The sequence below is a fragment of the Bombus flavifrons genome, chromosome 14 (genome assembly GCF_040668555.2).
Source record: "Bombus flavifrons isolate JBK064 chromosome 14, iyBomFlav1_principal, whole genome shotgun sequence".
Classification (NCBI taxonomy): Eukaryota; Metazoa; Arthropoda; class Insecta; order Hymenoptera; family Apidae; genus Bombus; species Bombus flavifrons.
Genome location: NC_138455.1, coordinates 3,482,287 through 3,499,336, shown reverse-complemented (window position 1 = coordinate 3,499,336; position 17,050 = coordinate 3,482,287). Strand labels below are relative to the sequence as shown.

General features: G+C 33.3%; 4 protein-coding genes and 1 long non-coding RNA gene across 12 annotated transcripts; 4 read left to right on the top strand and 1 right to left on the bottom strand.

Moving 5' to 3' along the window:
* Window positions 1–65: 65 nt before the first annotated feature.
* On the top strand, window positions 66–2,247 carry LOC138187273 (uncharacterized). 2 transcript variants are annotated; one of them, XM_069127876.1, is made up of 5 exons: window positions 66–203; window positions 496–716; window positions 789–876; window positions 965–1,195; window positions 1,296–2,247. In XM_069127876.1, exons 2-5 carry the CDS (start codon window positions 502–504, stop codon window positions 1,407–1,409), a joined length of 648 nt encoding a protein of 215 aa, XP_068983977.1. In that variant the 5' UTR covers window positions 66–203; window positions 496–501; the 3' UTR covers window positions 1,410–2,247. The 2 variants fall into 2 exon arrangements, with proteins under 2 accessions (XP_068983977.1, XP_068983976.1); XM_069127875.1 differs by having other exon boundaries at window positions 141–293.
* A 983-nt stretch (window positions 2,248–3,230) lies between these two features.
* On the top strand, window positions 3,231–3,894 carry LOC138187341 (dynein light chain Tctex-type 5). The gene is made up of 3 exons (XM_069128017.1): window positions 3,231–3,333; window positions 3,450–3,643; window positions 3,729–3,894. The coding sequence occupies exons 1-3, from the start codon at window positions 3,295–3,297 to the stop codon at window positions 3,892–3,894; spliced, it is 399 nt and encodes a 132-aa protein (XP_068984118.1). The 5' UTR covers window positions 3,231–3,294.
* LOC138187342 (uncharacterized) lies at window positions 3,514–6,860 on the bottom strand. Its single transcript, XR_011175152.1, has 4 exons — window positions 6,803–6,860; window positions 4,652–4,768; window positions 3,717–4,007; window positions 3,514–3,603 (listed from the first exon to the last, which is right to left on the bottom strand). It is a non-coding gene; the product is annotated as an uncharacterized LOC138187342 (long non-coding RNA).
* On the top strand, window positions 5,297–8,159 carry LOC138187340 (multiple inositol polyphosphate phosphatase 1). Of its 4 annotated transcripts, XM_069128015.1 has the most exons (10): window positions 5,334–5,420; window positions 5,630–5,851; window positions 6,134–6,268; window positions 6,346–6,539; window positions 6,611–6,733; window positions 6,814–6,961; window positions 7,051–7,261; window positions 7,329–7,538; window positions 7,626–7,801; window positions 7,934–8,159. In XM_069128015.1, exons 2-9 carry the CDS (start codon window positions 5,653–5,655, stop codon window positions 7,786–7,788), a joined length of 1,383 nt encoding a protein of 460 aa, XP_068984116.1. In that variant the 5' UTR covers window positions 5,334–5,420; window positions 5,630–5,652; the 3' UTR covers window positions 7,789–7,801; window positions 7,934–8,159. The 4 variants fall into 4 exon arrangements, with proteins under 4 accessions (XP_068984114.1, XP_068984116.1, XP_068984113.1 ...); XM_069128013.1 differs by having other exon boundaries at window positions 5,297–5,404; window positions 7,626–8,159; XM_069128012.1 differs by having other exon boundaries at window positions 7,626–8,159.
* Window positions 8,160–10,922: 2,763 nt separating this feature from the next.
* Window positions 10,923–16,868, top strand: LOC138187338 (multiple inositol polyphosphate phosphatase 1). 4 transcript variants are annotated; one of them, XM_069128008.1, is made up of 10 exons: window positions 10,923–11,050; window positions 11,134–11,552; window positions 13,731–13,915; window positions 13,990–14,121; window positions 14,580–14,773; window positions 14,865–14,978; window positions 15,260–15,404; window positions 15,483–15,693; window positions 15,816–16,025; window positions 16,230–16,868. In XM_069128008.1, the coding sequence occupies exons 3-10, from the start codon at window positions 13,753–13,755 to the stop codon at window positions 16,465–16,467; spliced, it is 1,407 nt and encodes a 468-aa protein (XP_068984109.1). In that variant the 5' UTR covers window positions 10,923–11,050; window positions 11,134–11,552; window positions 13,731–13,752; the 3' UTR covers window positions 16,468–16,868. The 4 variants fall into 4 exon arrangements, with proteins under 4 accessions (XP_068984109.1, XP_068984112.1, XP_068984110.1 ...); XM_069128009.1 differs by having other exon boundaries at window positions 10,981–11,050; window positions 11,332–11,552; XM_069128011.1 differs by lacking the exon at window positions 11,134–11,552 and having other exon boundaries at window positions 10,938–11,050.
* Window positions 16,869–17,050: the final 182 nt, after the last annotated feature.

The window sequence follows — 17,050 nt, the reverse complement described above, 5'->3', positions numbered from 1 at the left end:
ATCTTTTTTATTAGTTTTTAACATATTAAATATTCTAAAAAGATCAAATATAATGTTTTATACAAACAATGATGATTATAAATCACGCTATATTTCGTTGATAAAACTCGAACACAATCCGATCAATAAATGGAAGCCGACTTTATTTTACCAAGCAGAATTCACTCAGTCAGCAAGCACCCGCAGCGACGCATTATGTTTCGGTAATCAGAATTTCAACGTAGCACAATTTCTTACTTTTCGTCTCTAACAATAAGTTATACTATCACATTGTTTGACTCCTTTGATACACTGTGAGTATGTGGAATTAACGAAGATAATTTATTTCGTTTCCAAACAATTTTCTCTTTCTTATAACAGTTTCTTATACTACTATTCATTTGTATACGAAAACATTTTGTTTCCTTCAAATTTGAAATCGTAGATTTAGTAAAAAATAGTTAATTGAAATTTCTAAGTGAAAATATTTTAAAAAACATCTACAAACAATTTCAGAGGGAAATGGCATCAATAGAAGAAAGCTGGAAAGAAGCAATTGATGGATTAAATAGTGATGTCTGTGACACATGGTTCACAAAACTACAGGAAGCTTATTCAGAAGAAAAACGTACTTATCATAATCTAGATTCTCTTCATGATAAATTGAATTGCTATTATGAAATTAAGAATAACTTGAAGAATCCTCAAGCTGTGCTTCTTGCCTTATTTTTTCAAAAGTAAGTAGCAACATAAACTCAAGTAATGAAATAATATGAATAAATTATAATTTTAATAATTTAAATTTATAGCTTTGAATATGATCCCAAAGCTTTAGATGGTGAAAACAAGAATTTGGAGCATTTTAATGCATTTGCAGATGAAGCTGAAATTCCTGCTGTAATTATCAGTTTATGATATAAGATCGTTATTCTCATCATTAGATAGAAGAATATACATTTTTTACATTGTTTTTTTATGCACGTAGGATGCACAATTAAGAGAAGAAGCTTGTGAACTTCTGAAAGTAGCTGCAACACATAGTACTGATGCACATAAAATTGGTGGTGCCTTTGGTGGTGAAGATGCTCATTACTTTTTAGATTTGGACATGGCTGTGTTAGGATCTTGTCCAGAAAGTTATGCAGAATATAGAGAAAAAATACGTGGAGAATATTCTTTTCTTAGTGAGCCAATGTATACTGCATTACGTTTAAAGGTAACAGTACTATTGAATGTATTATACTTAAATATGTCTATTCCTTCGCATATGTACACATTATTTTCTGATTATTCTTTTTTCATGTTAAAAAAATTAGGTACTGCAGAACTTTGTGCAGATCCCAAATATTTTTGCCACAAAGGAATTTCGAGAAAAATATGAAGAGCAAGCACGACAAAATATTCAAGCTGAAGTTGAATTGTTGTCTTAGGATAATTAATGAATTTTATGCATGGGAAGATGTATCTTTATGAAGTTTTTGTTACCAAATATGTTTATTACTTAATTAATTAAAAAGGAAGAAGTAAGGTTCCAATTGACACATAATTCTTTCAATGTGTCAGTAGACTTTGATCTCCATGTAGAGTAAAGTAGCACAAGCCTATATTTTGTGTATTAGTATTTAAAGTGATGGATGTCAACAGACATCATACAGAAGTGTAATATATTATTAAATAAGAAGTACATTCATGTCCCGCATTTAGTATCAAAATTATATGATAGAGTCTGTTTCATTAAATAAAAATAATTCTCATAATAAAACAAATTATAAAGCTCTCATTTCCAATGCTAAATCTTAGGCATGAATGTATATCTTTCTGTGCTAAAATTATATTCTGAATTTGTTTAAATGTTTCTATGTTTATTTATTTATTTTTATTTTCATTTCTAACACATTTGTTTCAACAATAAAATGCTAAAAGTTATTTACCAATGCTTTTTATACTAACAATACATAAATAAATTTTTAAACATTAAAATATATGTTTGTGTCTTGATGATTGCTTCTAATTAAAGTTACACATGTATAATATTTATAAGTGATATGAAATTTGTATGTATTCAACTAATGAGCAAATTTTAAATATTGTTATATTGAATTACATATGGATTAAACTCACAGTTGTAAAAGTAACATAATGTAAAACGAAGCCAAAGAACTGTCAATCTGTCGTATAATACAATTTATTTTATTTAACTGATTAAATTGATGTAAAACTTTAAATATGTTATTATAAAAAATATATGAATATTTATGTATTATTTAATATCTTGTATGTTATTCCGTAATATCAAAATGAAATTCGATTGTTAACAGAATACCTACACAATTCATTATTGATAAGGACAGTATCGTTTGGAAGTATACTTTACTCTTTTGTTTTTGGTTCAATTAAGTATTACTCCATGGCCATGCTAGGGGGCCAAATAGGAAATATTGGCAAAGTTACTTATGTCACAATAAATAAATTTTTGAAATTGTACATCGATTGTTTAACTATACTTGCGTAATTTTATTTAATTTTATAAAAGATTCAAGATATAATATTTGAATATATTCGACTAACTTTGGTAGGCTGTTGGCTTCAGTTTCGTCACGGTTGAGATTGTGCTCTGCTCCGAAGAGATTGGTTGAATCATTTTATTTAATTCACATCACACACACTACAAGAAATATTTATAAAAAGAAACAATATTTTGCACTAAATAATACAATTTACAATACAATTTCAATTAACTGAATGACGCCGATTGAAATGATGTCAAAAGACCCACGTTCGTAACTCCACGGAAGCGCGCAATATTTCGATAATTCAAATTAGTTCGATATATCGCATAGATTGATACCGAGTTGAATGCTATCTATGCTTACTCTATTCCATATGATGGAAACGATTTTAAAAGTTATTCAAAAATATATTTAAATACTCAAATAACATCTAACAAACATATTTTTAAATAAATAAATATTTAAATAAATTTGAAATATATTTTTATATTCAAAAAAATAATAATATTAATGTCGTGTTCAATACAAGAGGAAAATATTTCGTTTATATTTCCAAATATTCAGTATCGATGGACTATCTTTATTGATCCTGTTTTAGCACAAAATTGATCAATCAACATGTTTAGTTTCGTTTCTAAGTAACCATTCGTGATTGTACTGTATAGATATGAGTGACAAGTATTTCGAGGAAAAATTATTCAATTATTAAGATAGGAGCTAGTTATCAGATGCAACTTGCCAGGTGTATCCATATCTTTAATCATATACTCTATTTATTATATTTTATATATTTTCTTAATTAGACATGGATAACCATTTAACGAACTACGATAACGAACGAGAGGTGAGGATCATTATTTTACTACTTCAAGTAGTACCAGTGTCTTTGGTAATATCTAATTTTTAATAAATCTGATGAATATGGATTTCTATTTGCTTTGATTTGTTACATGTTTGTAGACGCCAAAATATCAGAATACTTATCGTCTGAATGCTTACAATCCTTTTAAAATAGATACAGTGGATAAGATTGTAAAGACGATAATGATAACTAAATTAGAAGATATCTCTTATAATGCTGTGGAGTGTCTGAAGCTTTGTGAGTTAGTAGCCACTGAAATTAGAGAAAAAATTAAAACTTTGAACTTCGATAGGTAATTATTTTCTTATTGTTGATACACTTTATCTTAATAAATCCAGGAATTATTATATATTTTAATGAATTACATTTATATTCAGATATAAAATCGTAGTCAATGTGACCATCATAGAGAAAGCAAATCAATCTATACAATCATCTATAGGCTTTCTTTGGGACGCTAGAAGAGACAATTACTCCACATTTACATACGGAGCTCGAACTTTTCATGCCTACTGTTGTGTATTTGGTCTTTATTGTGAATAAGTTGAACTATCACCTTCTTAGTAATTTTTCGCTCTTATTACCTACCAAACTACGTACAGTCGGTCTCAAAAATATTCGAACACTACCATAACTTTGACTTCTATGTTCTATATCTGAAACAGATGAAGATAAAACAATAAAAATGTTTTACAATATATTGAAGTATAGTATATATATGTCAGAATGAAAAAACTTTTGACTTAAAACAAAAATGAATTGAACCGTAGAATTAATAAAAAGACAACAATAAACACTAAGGAAAAATGATAAATTCAGTTAATAGAATAATAAAATATAGCGTCGGTTACTAATAAAAAATAATCAACATACTAAACTGCTTAAAACATGTTATTGAACAAAAGGGTGAGTTATAAAATGTCCGAATATTTTCGAGACTGATTGTATGTTGATATTTATTCACGACGAAATTAAAATTTAAACAATGATCTCTTGATTTTCATTAGATCATACGTTTTGCATGTGGTATCGACGTTAATGAGTGATAGGTTTTTACCGATAATTGCGAGAAATAGCAAGAACATGTAGTAATAATAAGAATCAACTCGTGTATGCATACACTGATTTAAACACAACTTTGTTTATCTCTACCGATTGCGTACGCAAGAAAATTATTGTCATAATTTATTTAAAGCTAGACACAATATCTTTTCTAATTATCATTCGCAATTGCCAGGTTCAAATCATACAAGTATTTATCGCAACACTATGATCAATAAAATCAAAGATTTTCATTTACCTTGTTGCTGTTATGGTTTTTATGATTCTATAGTTTATTGATATACGTATATCAATAACCAGGTACTTTTTTAACGTTACGTTTATCTCGTGCGTTTCTTATCCAAGGTAATCTAATCTAGTTTGAGTAAAATAAGATCTTTCAGCTTGATATGAATTAGTATACAACAAATTTAACGATTGCAGTTTCTTTTTCAACAAGTATATTCGTTAACATTTAAAAATGCTATAAAAGTGTTCTGCTTCGTTGAAATGCATTTCCTCTTTAGTATTAGAATATTACAGAAATAAAAGTCATTGATCGTAAATTATTAAAACATAATTATAACCGTCGATAATTGATGTAAAAGAAATGCTGTCAATATACGTATGTACTATCATAAATTGTTAATACAAAATACAAAGTTTATACAGATGTTTTTCCATAACATACGCAGACTGAATTGTTTTATTTAAAGTAGGTTTTATAAAACCAGTTGCCAAACCGGTTATCAACCATCAAAACATTTTACCCGTCGAATTTTCTGTACTTTCTGATCGACACAGATATACGAATTACATTATACCTTTTTTTTACATACAGTCTATTAGCAATTTGAATATACACTCGGAAATACTAAGCCTCGTAAAGCATTATAACCTGAGGCTACTGATAGGACGCAGTCGAGGCAGTTCCTTGTTATAAAAGAGAGGAACGCTTAGTTAGTAACATTTGTATCGCACAACTGGAGTAAGTGAATAGCAGAGATTAAACGTGAGTTTGTTTGAACGTACGTACCTATTATACAAAATTTGCATTCCACAGTTGCCTTCGCATGATAATTTTACTTTTAGTTTCAAATACAATACGGTTCCATCTTTTGTGAAATAATGTACATATGCTTTATATAGCGTTTTTAGATAGCGTTCTTCCTAAAATGTGTCGTAACTTATGTAACATATGTTTTAAATTATTCACTGTGTACTTATCCCATTTTAGATTACAGACACAGCATACACAGCATGCAGTTCTTTCGCAAAGGAAGTATGTTGAGAGTAAACATTTTTGCGATATTAATTGCACTTTTTTGTTTGACAAACGAGTTAGTTTTAAGTGATAGTAATTATTGTTATTCCGACGATAAACATCCCTATCTACGCGCTGGTACGAAGACGGCTTATGAAGTCGAACATGGCTTAATTAAAAATACTACTCTTCCAAGTAAGTAATTACAGTGTCACTTTAGAATACATAATGTATTATAACATGTCGAATAGAATAAATAGTGTCGTAACTTCTAATATATTTTGTTCTCCTTTGATTATTTATAACTGCACTAAGCGGTCGCACGATCATTAGTGAGGCAAAAGAATAAGAAAGTTGTGTGATTACAGACTGTTATCATCTGAAATATTTTGAATAACGTAACAACTCTTGCACTGATACTTTTTACTTCTGCTTCTTATTTATACATTATATATTTTTTACTGCTTTTTTCCCTAGATTGCAAGCCAGTCCAAATTTGGATGTTAATTAGGCACGGAACTCGTAATCCTGGAAAGGATCAGATCAAAAGCATGAAACATAATTTGCCAAAACTTCAAAATAGCATCATCGAGAATCATAAAAAATATGGAAGTAAGTAAGATCCTCGAAAGATCTTTTTGTCAGTTCATAATAACTTTCCGTTTTCGTATAACACGATGTATTTGTAGATGGTAGTTTATGCCAGAAGGACTTAGAGAAACTAAAAACGTGGAAGTTAGATCCAAATCTTAAAAAACACCGATCCAAGTATTTGACAACTCAAGGTGAAAAAGATTTATCATCGCTTGGTGCACGGTTTAAAGATTATTTCCCGGAACTTTTGCAATCCTATCCGGTTGATACTTTAAAGCAAATATACAAAGTAAGCCTTTAACGCGTAATGTTTACGTACTTGGATGACAATCGATTCATTTAACTTTGATATATGTATAGTTTAGGTCGACAGATCTGCAACGAACTATAGCTAGTATGGAAAATTTTATTAATGGGCTCTTCGGTAATGTAACCATCGACAACACGGTGGTAGTACCAACTTCTGAGGATACTCTGTTACAGGTTGATAAAAATATTGATACTAATCATCAGTCATTAAAATAGCATTTTCTCGTATGAGAACATACCTACCTCGTTTTTAGTATTATAAAATTTGCAAGGCATGGTTGGAACGAGTGCATAATTCGACGGGCAAATCTGAAGTTGATAAATTTTTAGATAGTCCATCATTCAGAGAAATAATCGGCAATGTTAGTCAGCGACTTGGCTTTTCGAACAGCCTCTCTTTCGGTATAAAATATTATTCCACGAGAATCTGAATAAATTTATTTCTCGTATTAATTATTATCAGCGAAGATTAATTGATCAACTTGATTTAGATGATGTTTTAATTATGTACACCGCATGCACTTTTGAAAATGCTTGGTACGTAAATGAAAGATCTCCCTGGTGTGCCGCTTTTACAAAGCACGAAGATGAACTATTCGAGTACGAAGAGGATCTGTATTATTATTACCACGCCGGTTACGGCGAAGAAATGAGCAGTGCCATTGGATGTCCACCGTTACAGGACATGTTTAATCGTTTTAGGTAAACGTCAGTATTGTTAATATAAATACTACAAATACTGCGTTAAGGTACATTGCTGATATTTTAGAAAATTGGAGAACGAAGACTTAAGCGAAGAACCACAAGGCATTTTCTATTTCACTCATAGTACGGCGCTTCAATTGCTTTTAACAACGATGGGGGTTGCAAAAGACTCGATACCTTTGAAAGCTTCGAACTTTGAAAATATGAGAAACAGAAAGTGGAATAGTTCTCGTCTGGCGCCGTTCGCTGCGAATCTTGCAGCCATTTTCTATAGGTACGTCAAGGATTATTTTGGATTTTGTTCTCATATTTCAGCTACTCTGATCAATTTATTCCTTTCTCGCATTAAAACTGCTTTCAGGTGCGATTCGTCGAATAAAGTTAGGTTTTACTTAAACGAGAAACCTTTAGATTACGAAGGTTGTGAATTGGGCGTGTGCGACTGGGAATATTTGAAGGAGAAAATGGGACCCAACGCGTTTGACTGTAACACAGATTTTTGTAAAGCTGATACAACAAAATAATTATATATTACATGTAACGTAGAATCTTATTTTACTATTTAATGGTATTAATGGTAAGCGTTACGCAAAAGGTAACAATGAAGTAATTTAATAGCAGGAGTAATTCCGTAGTGATTACGTAAATTATCGTATGTGCTTTTGTCAGGAATTGTGTTGAAGAAATTACAGTCTGACAACCTGTACGTATATGTTCGAAGTAACGAAGCTAAACGATCTTATATTACTGTCATACAAGCTGGTGTGATAAGCGATATGCTCATATATGACACCTTCAAATTTAATCACGTTTACTTGATATCATCAGAAAAATCTTTATACATATTTGTTTAACTTCGAAAGAGATAGCGGAGTAATAATATTTATTATCATTTGTTATTGTTGCGTATTATCGACTACAGAGCAACTGGTCAGGTCAAACCGATCGATCGATATCGCGTACCTTGAATGACTTAACGTTCAAGGTGGAGGAGATGGAATAACTCGAGTGTTAGATTTAGACGGCACTTTATTTGTATTCGTTGTAGCACTTAACCGAACTAAGTTGGGACTTTGTCGTCCTGTATCTGTAGTCTTCGTTGCTTGTAGTTGAACTAAGTTGGGACTCTGTCGTCTTGTGTCTGTAGTCTTCGTTGCTTGTAGTTGAACTAAGTTGGGACTCTGTCGTCCTGTGTGTGTAGTCTTCGTTGCTTGTAGTTGAACGAAGTGAGGACTCTGTCGTCTTATGTCTGTACTATCCGATGGTTGAAGCTGAACCCCGTTTCCCCGTTCCTGATTCTCTCCTCCCGCAGTTGGCTATCTTCTCCCCACCGTGCCCTTCCAGCTGGTCCTTTCCTGGGTTTCTCCTGGCCTCGAATCATTACGGTTACTGCCCTGGGAGGACCGGTAATTCGGAATCTCCTAATGAGGGAAATGGGCCTCCTAAATGGGCGCCTAAAATTCCGAACATACCGCCCCCCTTGAACGATCCCGTTCAAAAGTTGCTGGAAGTGGTGTCTGTTTGATTTAGATGACTTTGATAATGTAGGGAAATTTTCGTCTGCAACAGCATGAGGCTGGGGTCTTATGGTACTACGAATTGTCACATTACCTCTCGCTTTACTTTGATTTAAGGTAGGTACAATAGATGCAGTGTTGCCCAGTGTTGGGAATTCTTCTGTACTCTGTACATCAACAGATGGTTGCTGTACAAAAACAGGTTCGTTGTTTGACATAAATACATTTGAAGTATTTGGTGTACCTGTTTGCTGATATTCCCTGAGATTATAATCTCTCTCACTGTAATCTCTTGAATTTCTAGAAGTTGATGGACCTAATATTCCTCTCCTATTCATTCGATTTTCTCCACGTGGAACTAATGTAACTTCTAGTTCTAACATTCTTGCTTGCTTTGCAGCAACTTTGCTCAGTTGTTTACTATGAACACTTGTCTTATGTGCTACAGCAGTACTTACACTCGTTTTCGAACTACTACCACCATTCCCATTAGCAGTATTGTTATTACAATTTTGTTTAACTTTTTTCTTTCTCGTTTTTCCTTTTGTTATATCAGTAGTCGTTTTTGCATTATTACTACTATTAGTTATTACTTACTCTGTGCCTGACTCCAGGAAGGAACTACTGTAATAGTTGATTGTTTCTTTGAAGATAAAATTTTATTTGAGGAGACTTTTTCCACGTTCCAGAATTTGTTCACTTCTTCGTGAAGAGCCTTCAGTGTCGCATTGCAAGTTGCTTTCGATGGTTGCTTCCTTGTGTCTGTATCGCCCGTGACGATCCAACCTAATGCTGTATTTCGCAACTGCATGTTTTTGTCTGCTAAATCGAGTCTTCCTTCGAGAAGGAGGTCCCAAAACAGTTGTGCTCCAATGAGACCGTCTACCTCAGCTGCTCGGTGGAACTGTGGATCGGCTAATGGAACCTTACCTGGTAGATCTAGCTTGTTTCGATCAATGTTTTCTGATGGCACTGCTTGCGTAACGTTGTCGACCAGCAGAAATGTTAAGTCTGCTGTATAGTCGCTAATTCGTGAATGAACCTTGGTTCGAGTCATTCGATTGATGTGCGAAGTCATATGGTTCGCACCACAGAGAGGTATATTGGCTCTTTTAGTAGTTAATCCTAGTCGCTTACATGCATCGGTTGTCAGGAAATGTGCCTGAGAGCCGGAGTCCAACAGGACTCTGAATCTTTGCAGTTTCCCGGTTAGATCATTGATATTTATGTCCGCTGTAGATAAAATGACATCCGGGAACATTCCTGGTGATCGACATGCTAAATTAGTCTGAGTTGGCTGTTGGAAAATTCCGAACAGTTATTCTATTTTATTTGCCATCTGTAATGACTACTGTATTACTACGTAATTACTGTACTGTATTTAAATACATAAATATAATCTACGTGCTGCGTGAAATTAGAATATTAGGATTAATGTATTTATACTTGAATATCCATTTTACACATATCTATCTCCCGAGTTAATTGGTTAATCAATTACGCATTAGTCATTTTAATTCGCTGATTTATGATTATAATTTATTGATTTATGATTTACAATTCACCGTCGATATTTAAATACATTCTACAGTATTAATAAATATTCTCGTAGAACGTAATTACTTCTTCAGTTCCAGTAACTATATAGCTTTAGCAGAGTACAAAATGTATAGACTGCACACATACGAATCAACGAAGCTTGACGACCTTATGTCAGTGGCACCTGGAATACCGTGACCAATGCTGGTCAGCAGGGGTGTGCGTTTAAACGTTGTAACGAATGATAATCTGATGCCTGAAATACTTGAAAAAAATTTCAATCTAGTTTTTTCAGTAGTTTACCTTCAATCTTCTCAGCAGTTTCTCAGAATACGAAAGAAAGATTTTTAACGATACGAACAATTTATTTTCAGAGTCTTGTAAACGTTCGTAATACGTCCATATGTGTCGTGACGAAAAATAAACTGTTATAGCAGGTTATTTTAGCGGAACTTAGGGGACTTGTTTCCCCAGGTTCTTATTGATTGCGCGTGCTCAAAGTGACGGACCTTTACGATTTTATAGAACGCATGAAACGCTACGTTGGGCCAACGAAGGTTCAAAGGCTACGAACCGTAATACACAATTCGCGGGGTCTATCGCTGAAACTATACGACTTTTACACGCTAGGAGCAACGAAGCTCGACGACCTTACGGCAGTGCCACACGAGCTGCCGCCTCGAAAGGTGGTCGCGATCGGCATACAAACAACGACTACGCGCATTTCATGGTATTGTCACAGTTGACTTGTATTTTAAACAGTGATATAGTGCCTCAGTCAGTAATTTATGCGCAAATCCTTGATATTACTAGAGAATCTGTGGAATCTATCGTCGAAGATCGATCGTTCCAAGCGCCGCGTCGAGTCGTGAAGTTCTGAAACTTGGTCGTGCAATCTTCGTATAAAAAATAAAGAAAGAAAAAGAAAGAACACCAAGACTTATTGATAAAAGTTGAATCTGACATAGCTTATCGTACGAATCGCATCGAATAGTTTTCGTGTCGTTTTAGTTCGAAGAATGAGAAGAAAACAATCATAAGTTTCAACGAAAGATCGATTGTGTTGAAGTGTTTATGAAACATTGATACGATCTCATTTGCCCAGAATTGCAGAGGGCAAAGCACTCCGCCGATTGAGGAAAAGTGAACAATACTGTCGGTTGCACTCTCTCTTTTCAGGTCTATAAACCCGTACTCGATTTAATGCGCTTGAGCAGGACGTAAAGAATACGGTAATTTCTTAATGAGTATGAAAAATTGTTTAATTCCTAGTACGAAATAATTCCAATAATACTATAATTTTAGTAATTTTTTGAACAATTCTTTCGACAAATTTTTGTTCTTATAATAAGATTAGTATAATCATTTTGATTTCTGATAATGTTATAATCGTACATTTTCGTAACAAGATTTAAAATACAATATTTTCGCGTTATATCTATGATAAAATAGCCCCTTTACGAAATAAAAATTATGTGAGGCAGGTCGTGAAAGCGGTGCGAATGAAACGCTGCGGCGAAATTCATTTCATTCAACTTTCGATGGAATGTCGCTTACACATCTAGGAGGAATTTCATTTGAATAAATAAGCTCGTCTGTGAATAATTAAATTGTTGAATAGTAGCAGTACGGATCGCCAACCGTGACGCCGACGTCCTACTTTTGTTCTCAATTATCAACAAAAAATTACAGTTCATCGATGTTTATTGAATAAAATCAATCTGTTTTAGTTTGTTTTACTTTCCTTCCGATTCACATTAGACAATTGATTCTCAGTCGGTATCAAGTGCTAATATTCGTTCGTGCGAAAATTCATTTTATCCATTTCATATTTCATGTTGGTATGCTTATATTAATAACGCGAAACAAATATTTCACATTTTAAAATTGAAATTACGGAAAGAAACTGTTCTATCGGAATGTGGCAAAAGAATAAGCGTGTAATGTAATACGTTGAGGCTTTCCGGAAGAATCAAATCGGTACCAGGCTTACACGAGACTTGGCACTTGCGGACACAAGAAATTGACAATAAGTAGGCCAAGTAGACTTATTACACTAAGAGAAGGCTTTGCTAATCAAGCCACTACCAATTTCGTTATCGTCAATCTAACTTACTCTTGAATTACTCTTCCAGCAGCCTCCCGCCTTCATAGGTTCTCCGCGAATCATTGCACATTTTATTTTACAATTTATGTTTCGGAAATTACGTTCCAATATCTATATAGATTATTCAAGAATTATATTCCTAAAAATTTCGTATCTTTGTCTAACTTCATTCGCGGTATTAACATTAATTTTTATTTATATAAGTACAGTCATAATTGTTGTTTATTGAAGTAACATTGAGACATACAAAACGAATTTTAATAAAAGTCGGCGCGTAAAAAATTAACAACTGTCGGTGTAAATTTCGAAGACGAATATCGATAAAAACAGAACAAATGTTACGCTTTAATTACGCAAAAATAGTAACTGTACAGTAAAGACTAGAACTTCACCAGAACCTGTTCTTAGACGCGAATTATGCAATATATGTAGCTGTTCATACGCGTAATGCGTGAACACATCTTAACTTTCACATTCACGTGCACGTTCTACATCTATCCTTAACCTTGGTAGGCAAATATCTATTGCACGTACGTATTACAATTCCTTTCACATCATAGAATCGAAAAATCCAAGACCAGATTAAACATTAAACTCATCGATACCTTGAATCATATGATGCTTTATAAATATTCAAATCAAAGCAAACAGTCTTCGACTTATCTTTAAATCGAAACTTTATTAAATGTAGTGTCTACTAATAAATTTATTGGTATTGTGTATTTATCGATTATATAAACCTTAAGATAACAAGGATAATTCCCTACTTATGTATCTGCATTTAACCATGAAAAATAATAAAAAAGGAAGAGATGAATAAATATCCTGTTGGTTACATAAGATCTATTTTACGTATAGTTGGTCGTAGATAATTCGTAAAGCCGGTAGTAAAGTAACATGTGACATCAGCACAGGAAAATGTAGGTTTATTGCTTGCTGTACTTCAATGAAACAAAGCATTTTATGCATTCCGAGAGTTATAGAACAAGAGTTATTTGTAGCTGCTTTACGTTTCTTCGCGATTAAAGGGATCAAAATTAGTATCATATTATTAGGCTTGTAAATTAATTCGGTGATTACTTAAACAAAATTCAAATTTTATGCACGAACCACGTAATGTAGGTTTAACCAGCAGAATAATTTCCAATCTTCGTGTGAAATTTCATATACATTGGTAGCATCTCTTTAAGATTACTATGAAATATTACAAATATTAAAATTAAAAACAAAATTATGAAAATTTTAGAAACTTGCTAAAAAAAAATATATATATGTATATATAATTACCTTTTCCTTGTTGCAGATCAAAGAGACAAACTTTAAAAATGAATACATACGTACTATTCTTGACTTTCTTAATTAGTCACGTTTACGCGCGTGATGGTGACTCTTGTTTTGCGGACGAAGATGATCCATATTTATATATGGCCACTAAAACTGCCTACCATTTTGTCCACGCCGGTAAAACTCGGTTTCAAGATGTACCCAGTGAGTATTCGTATCATTTTTCCATTAAACTTCTCATTTAGTAAGAAGCTTCTCAATTTTTAATCGACTTATAGACTGTCATGCAGAGCAAATTTGGATGTTTGCTACACACGGTACACGATGCCCGTCTGAAACGGAGGATATCGAAATGCAAAAATTAACAAAATTAAAGGATCAGATAATTAGCAATCACGAAATTGATAACAGTGAGTTTGACATATTTTTTCATTTCAAAATGAGGAAATTAACAGACGATTAGACTAAAATTGGAATAAAAGCAAGTCTCAAATTATCCACCATTTAGATTAAAATATTCATACGTCTTTACGTGTGACCGCGTTTCAGTATTCATTGGAAAAATTCCGAGAGGAGGTGTTCCCGTTAAAGCAAACGCAAGTAAACCAGTTAAACTCTAATTCGGGTCATTGACACTTTTTCGTATCGATCTTCGCCACGCGTCGTTTTACATATTGATCAATAGTCCAGCGGTTAACCCTAGATTTATCGAGTTCATGTATAAATTCGTCTCTTTGAATTGGAACACGTCTGATCTTGAGCTATTAATCCATCGGAAACCTAAAAATTCACTTTCTACATCAGCGGTTCGATCTTTGCTCGTTCAACTTTCGAAATGTACGCTCTTCGACAATTTTCTTTTTCACAGATGGCCGTATGTGCATCAGAGATTTAGAAAATTTAAAGAGATGGAAACCGGACGGGTACCTCGCAATCGAAAGAGCGGAAGTTTTGACACCGCAAGGTGTGGAAGATATGAGATTGCTTGCAAGACGATTGCAAAGCAATTTTCCGCAGCTTCTTCAACCAATCAACGAAAATATAACGGCAGAAAATTATGTGGTATACACTACGATCGATCCTACTAAGAATATGAAAATTTACCTATTTCACTATTCACTAATTTCACTAAGTTGGAAAATATTAATTTTAGTTTAAGACGACCGATGCACGCGAAAGCAGCATGAGTTACTTTATGGAGGGACTGTTTGGTGACAGACAAGCGGTGGATGCAGAAGAAGTTGCCATAAATGATACTCTGCTTACAGTGAGTGTATTATTTTCCATATATAATAAGGAATAATGGTAATATACAAGTTGCAATATATAAACGTTATACGTATTCATAATGATTTGGAAATTTGTGAAGAAAATTTTCTCTAGATATTGCATAGACAGATTCCGATATTTATCTCGTTTCTCCTTTCTCCTTTAAATGCACTTGTACTACTTTTTTAGCGAGCTCTTCAAATTGTACCATTTCAAGAAATCGAAATCTAATTTTAAGTTTAATCTAATTCAATTTTAATTTAACTTTATCTGTATCAGATGTATAAATCCTGTAACATGTGGAATAATGGTCCTAGTAATACTACCATCGAAGAAGTATTTATGTTCGAAGAAGGAGCGCAATTTAAAAATCTGATACAGAATGTCAGTCAGAGTCTTGGGTTTTTGCACAATATTTCCAAAGGTAAGCTCGACAGCTCAGAAACAAAAAAAGGTCTAGTATTTTTCATTCATTTTATCGACGTCTTGTCTCGTTTTTCAGAATCAGTTCTAACGATGTACAATATGTGCCGTTACGAAAAGGCCTGGACAGTGACGAAACTTTCTCCTTGGTGTGCTGTTTTCAGTAAAGAAGAACTTCGTGTGCTAGAGTATCGCGAAGATCTCTACTATTATTACAAGGCCGGATATGGACGTGAAATCAATGCGCAGCTAGGATGTACCCTTTTGCAAGACATGATGAATCACTTTTGGTAATTTCATTTTTTGTCTTTATTTCAATGAAGTTCCTATCAGCTTTCACATAGTGCACAATATCTATTATCGCTTCGTAAGCTGTCATCTTTCGATATCAATAAGCGTGTCAATATTGTAGGAGAGTGGAACAAAATGGAGAGTCTAACGAACCTAAAGGCATATTCTACTTCGGCGATATCATAAGTCTGCAGAACCTCTTGACCACGTTGAATATTAATAAGGATCAAACGCAACTGACGGCTTTTAATTACAAAGATATGGCGAAACGTCACTGGCGAACCTCTTTCATGTCGTCCTTTGCCGCGAATCTTGTCGCTGTATTTTACAGGTAATGACATATTATTGATTTAAATTGAAACATTAATCCCAACAAATGAAACATAATGTAAATTTTCCTTCTAAATTGTTTACGTATTAGACGATATTGCGTTACATCGTTAAATAAGAACAGCGCCTTAAAATCGTAAGATCACAAACGTTTGTGGTAAATTGACTACACTTGATCACAGAGTGTTTCTATTTTTATTCACAGATGCGACATCACTAGTCAACCAAACAAAGTAATGTTTTACTTGGCTGAGAAACTGGTCATGCTCGACGGATGTGATGTTGGTCTCTGCGATTGGGAATATTTCAAGCAGAAGTTCAATCCAATGCTTAAACATTGCGATCTTAATGTTTGCTGGAACGGAAGTGGTGCCACCACTTACGCTACCAATTTCTTCCTCGTCCTTCTTTCATGCTTCTCTCTAGTCTTTATTAGAAAGTAGAAAGGAAACAGGTGTATGCGTGTTGTCGATGTTCGTAATTTAGAGAAGACGCATAATATGTTGAACGTAACGCGTATAAAATTAACTATCATTATGGCTATTAAAATAAGATAATTCCAAGCATTCAACATTGCGACTCGCCAACATTTCACTGCGCTTTCAAATCGCCAAAATGTGGATATTTAATGTCTTTTATTCCTATTCTACCACTCTATATGTAATTTATATGCATTTGTTGTTGTTTATCGTCATCGTCATTTATTTATGTATCGTAAATGTATACTCGTATAAGTGGAATATTATTTAAATTATCTTTCTTCCTAATGATGTCCGTCCGACTCGTGATGACTACGCATAAGTATAAACATAATGCACAATTACCGTCACATTGTTGCTTAGAATTCTCTCTCAGACTTTCTCAAATCTCGCAGCAAAAGTAAGAGCAACGTGTTTCTATACGCTTAATAAATGTAGAAGATTCGAATATCAAAAAGGCCTCTCTTCGTACATTATATTTGCGTACTCGTAATTCGAATTACTTTCTAAATAAATTATGAACAAATAAATTACTGATATATATATA

Excerpts from the sequence above, each read along its gene's own strand:
- LOC138187273 (XM_069127876.1), top strand. The coding sequence starts at position 502 with ATGGCATCAATAGAAGAAAGCTGGAAAGAAGCAATTGATGGATTAAAT. Across the intron at positions 877-964 it reads ATGAAGCTGAAATTCCTGCT|GATGCACAATTAAGAGAAGA; the intron begins GTAATTATCAGT and ends TTATGCACGTAG. Across the intron at positions 1,196-1,295 it reads ATACTGCATTACGTTTAAAG|GTACTGCAGAACTTTGTGCA; the intron begins GTAACAGTACTA and ends TAAAAAAATTAG.
- LOC138187338 (XM_069128008.1), top strand. The coding sequence starts at position 13,753 with ATGAATACATACGTACTATTCTTGACTTTCTTAATTAGTCACGTTTAC. Across the intron at positions 14,774-14,864 it reads TAACGGCAGAAAATTATGTG|TTTAAGACGACCGATGCACG; the intron begins GTATACACTACG and ends TATTAATTTTAG. Across the intron at positions 15,405-15,482 it reads TTTGCACAATATTTCCAAAG|AATCAGTTCTAACGATGTAC; the intron begins GTAAGCTCGACA and ends CTCGTTTTTCAG.
- LOC138187341 (XM_069128017.1), top strand. The coding sequence starts at position 3,295 with ATGGATAACCATTTAACGAACTACGATAACGAACGAGAG. Across the intron at positions 3,334-3,449 it reads ACTACGATAACGAACGAGAG|ACGCCAAAATATCAGAATAC; the intron begins GTGAGGATCATT and ends ACATGTTTGTAG. Across the intron at positions 3,644-3,728 it reads AAAACTTTGAACTTCGATAG|ATATAAAATCGTAGTCAATG; the intron begins GTAATTATTTTC and ends ATTTATATTCAG.
- LOC138187340 (XM_069128013.1), top strand. The coding sequence starts at position 5,653 with ATGCAGTTCTTTCGCAAAGGAAGTATGTTGAGAGTAAACATTTTTGCG. Across the intron at positions 6,269-6,345 it reads GAATCATAAAAAATATGGAA|ATGGTAGTTTATGCCAGAAG; the intron begins GTAAGTAAGATC and ends ATGTATTTGTAG. Across the intron at positions 6,962-7,050 it reads TTCGAACAGCCTCTCTTTCG|ATGATGTTTTAATTATGTAC; the intron begins GTATAAAATATT and ends AACTTGATTTAG.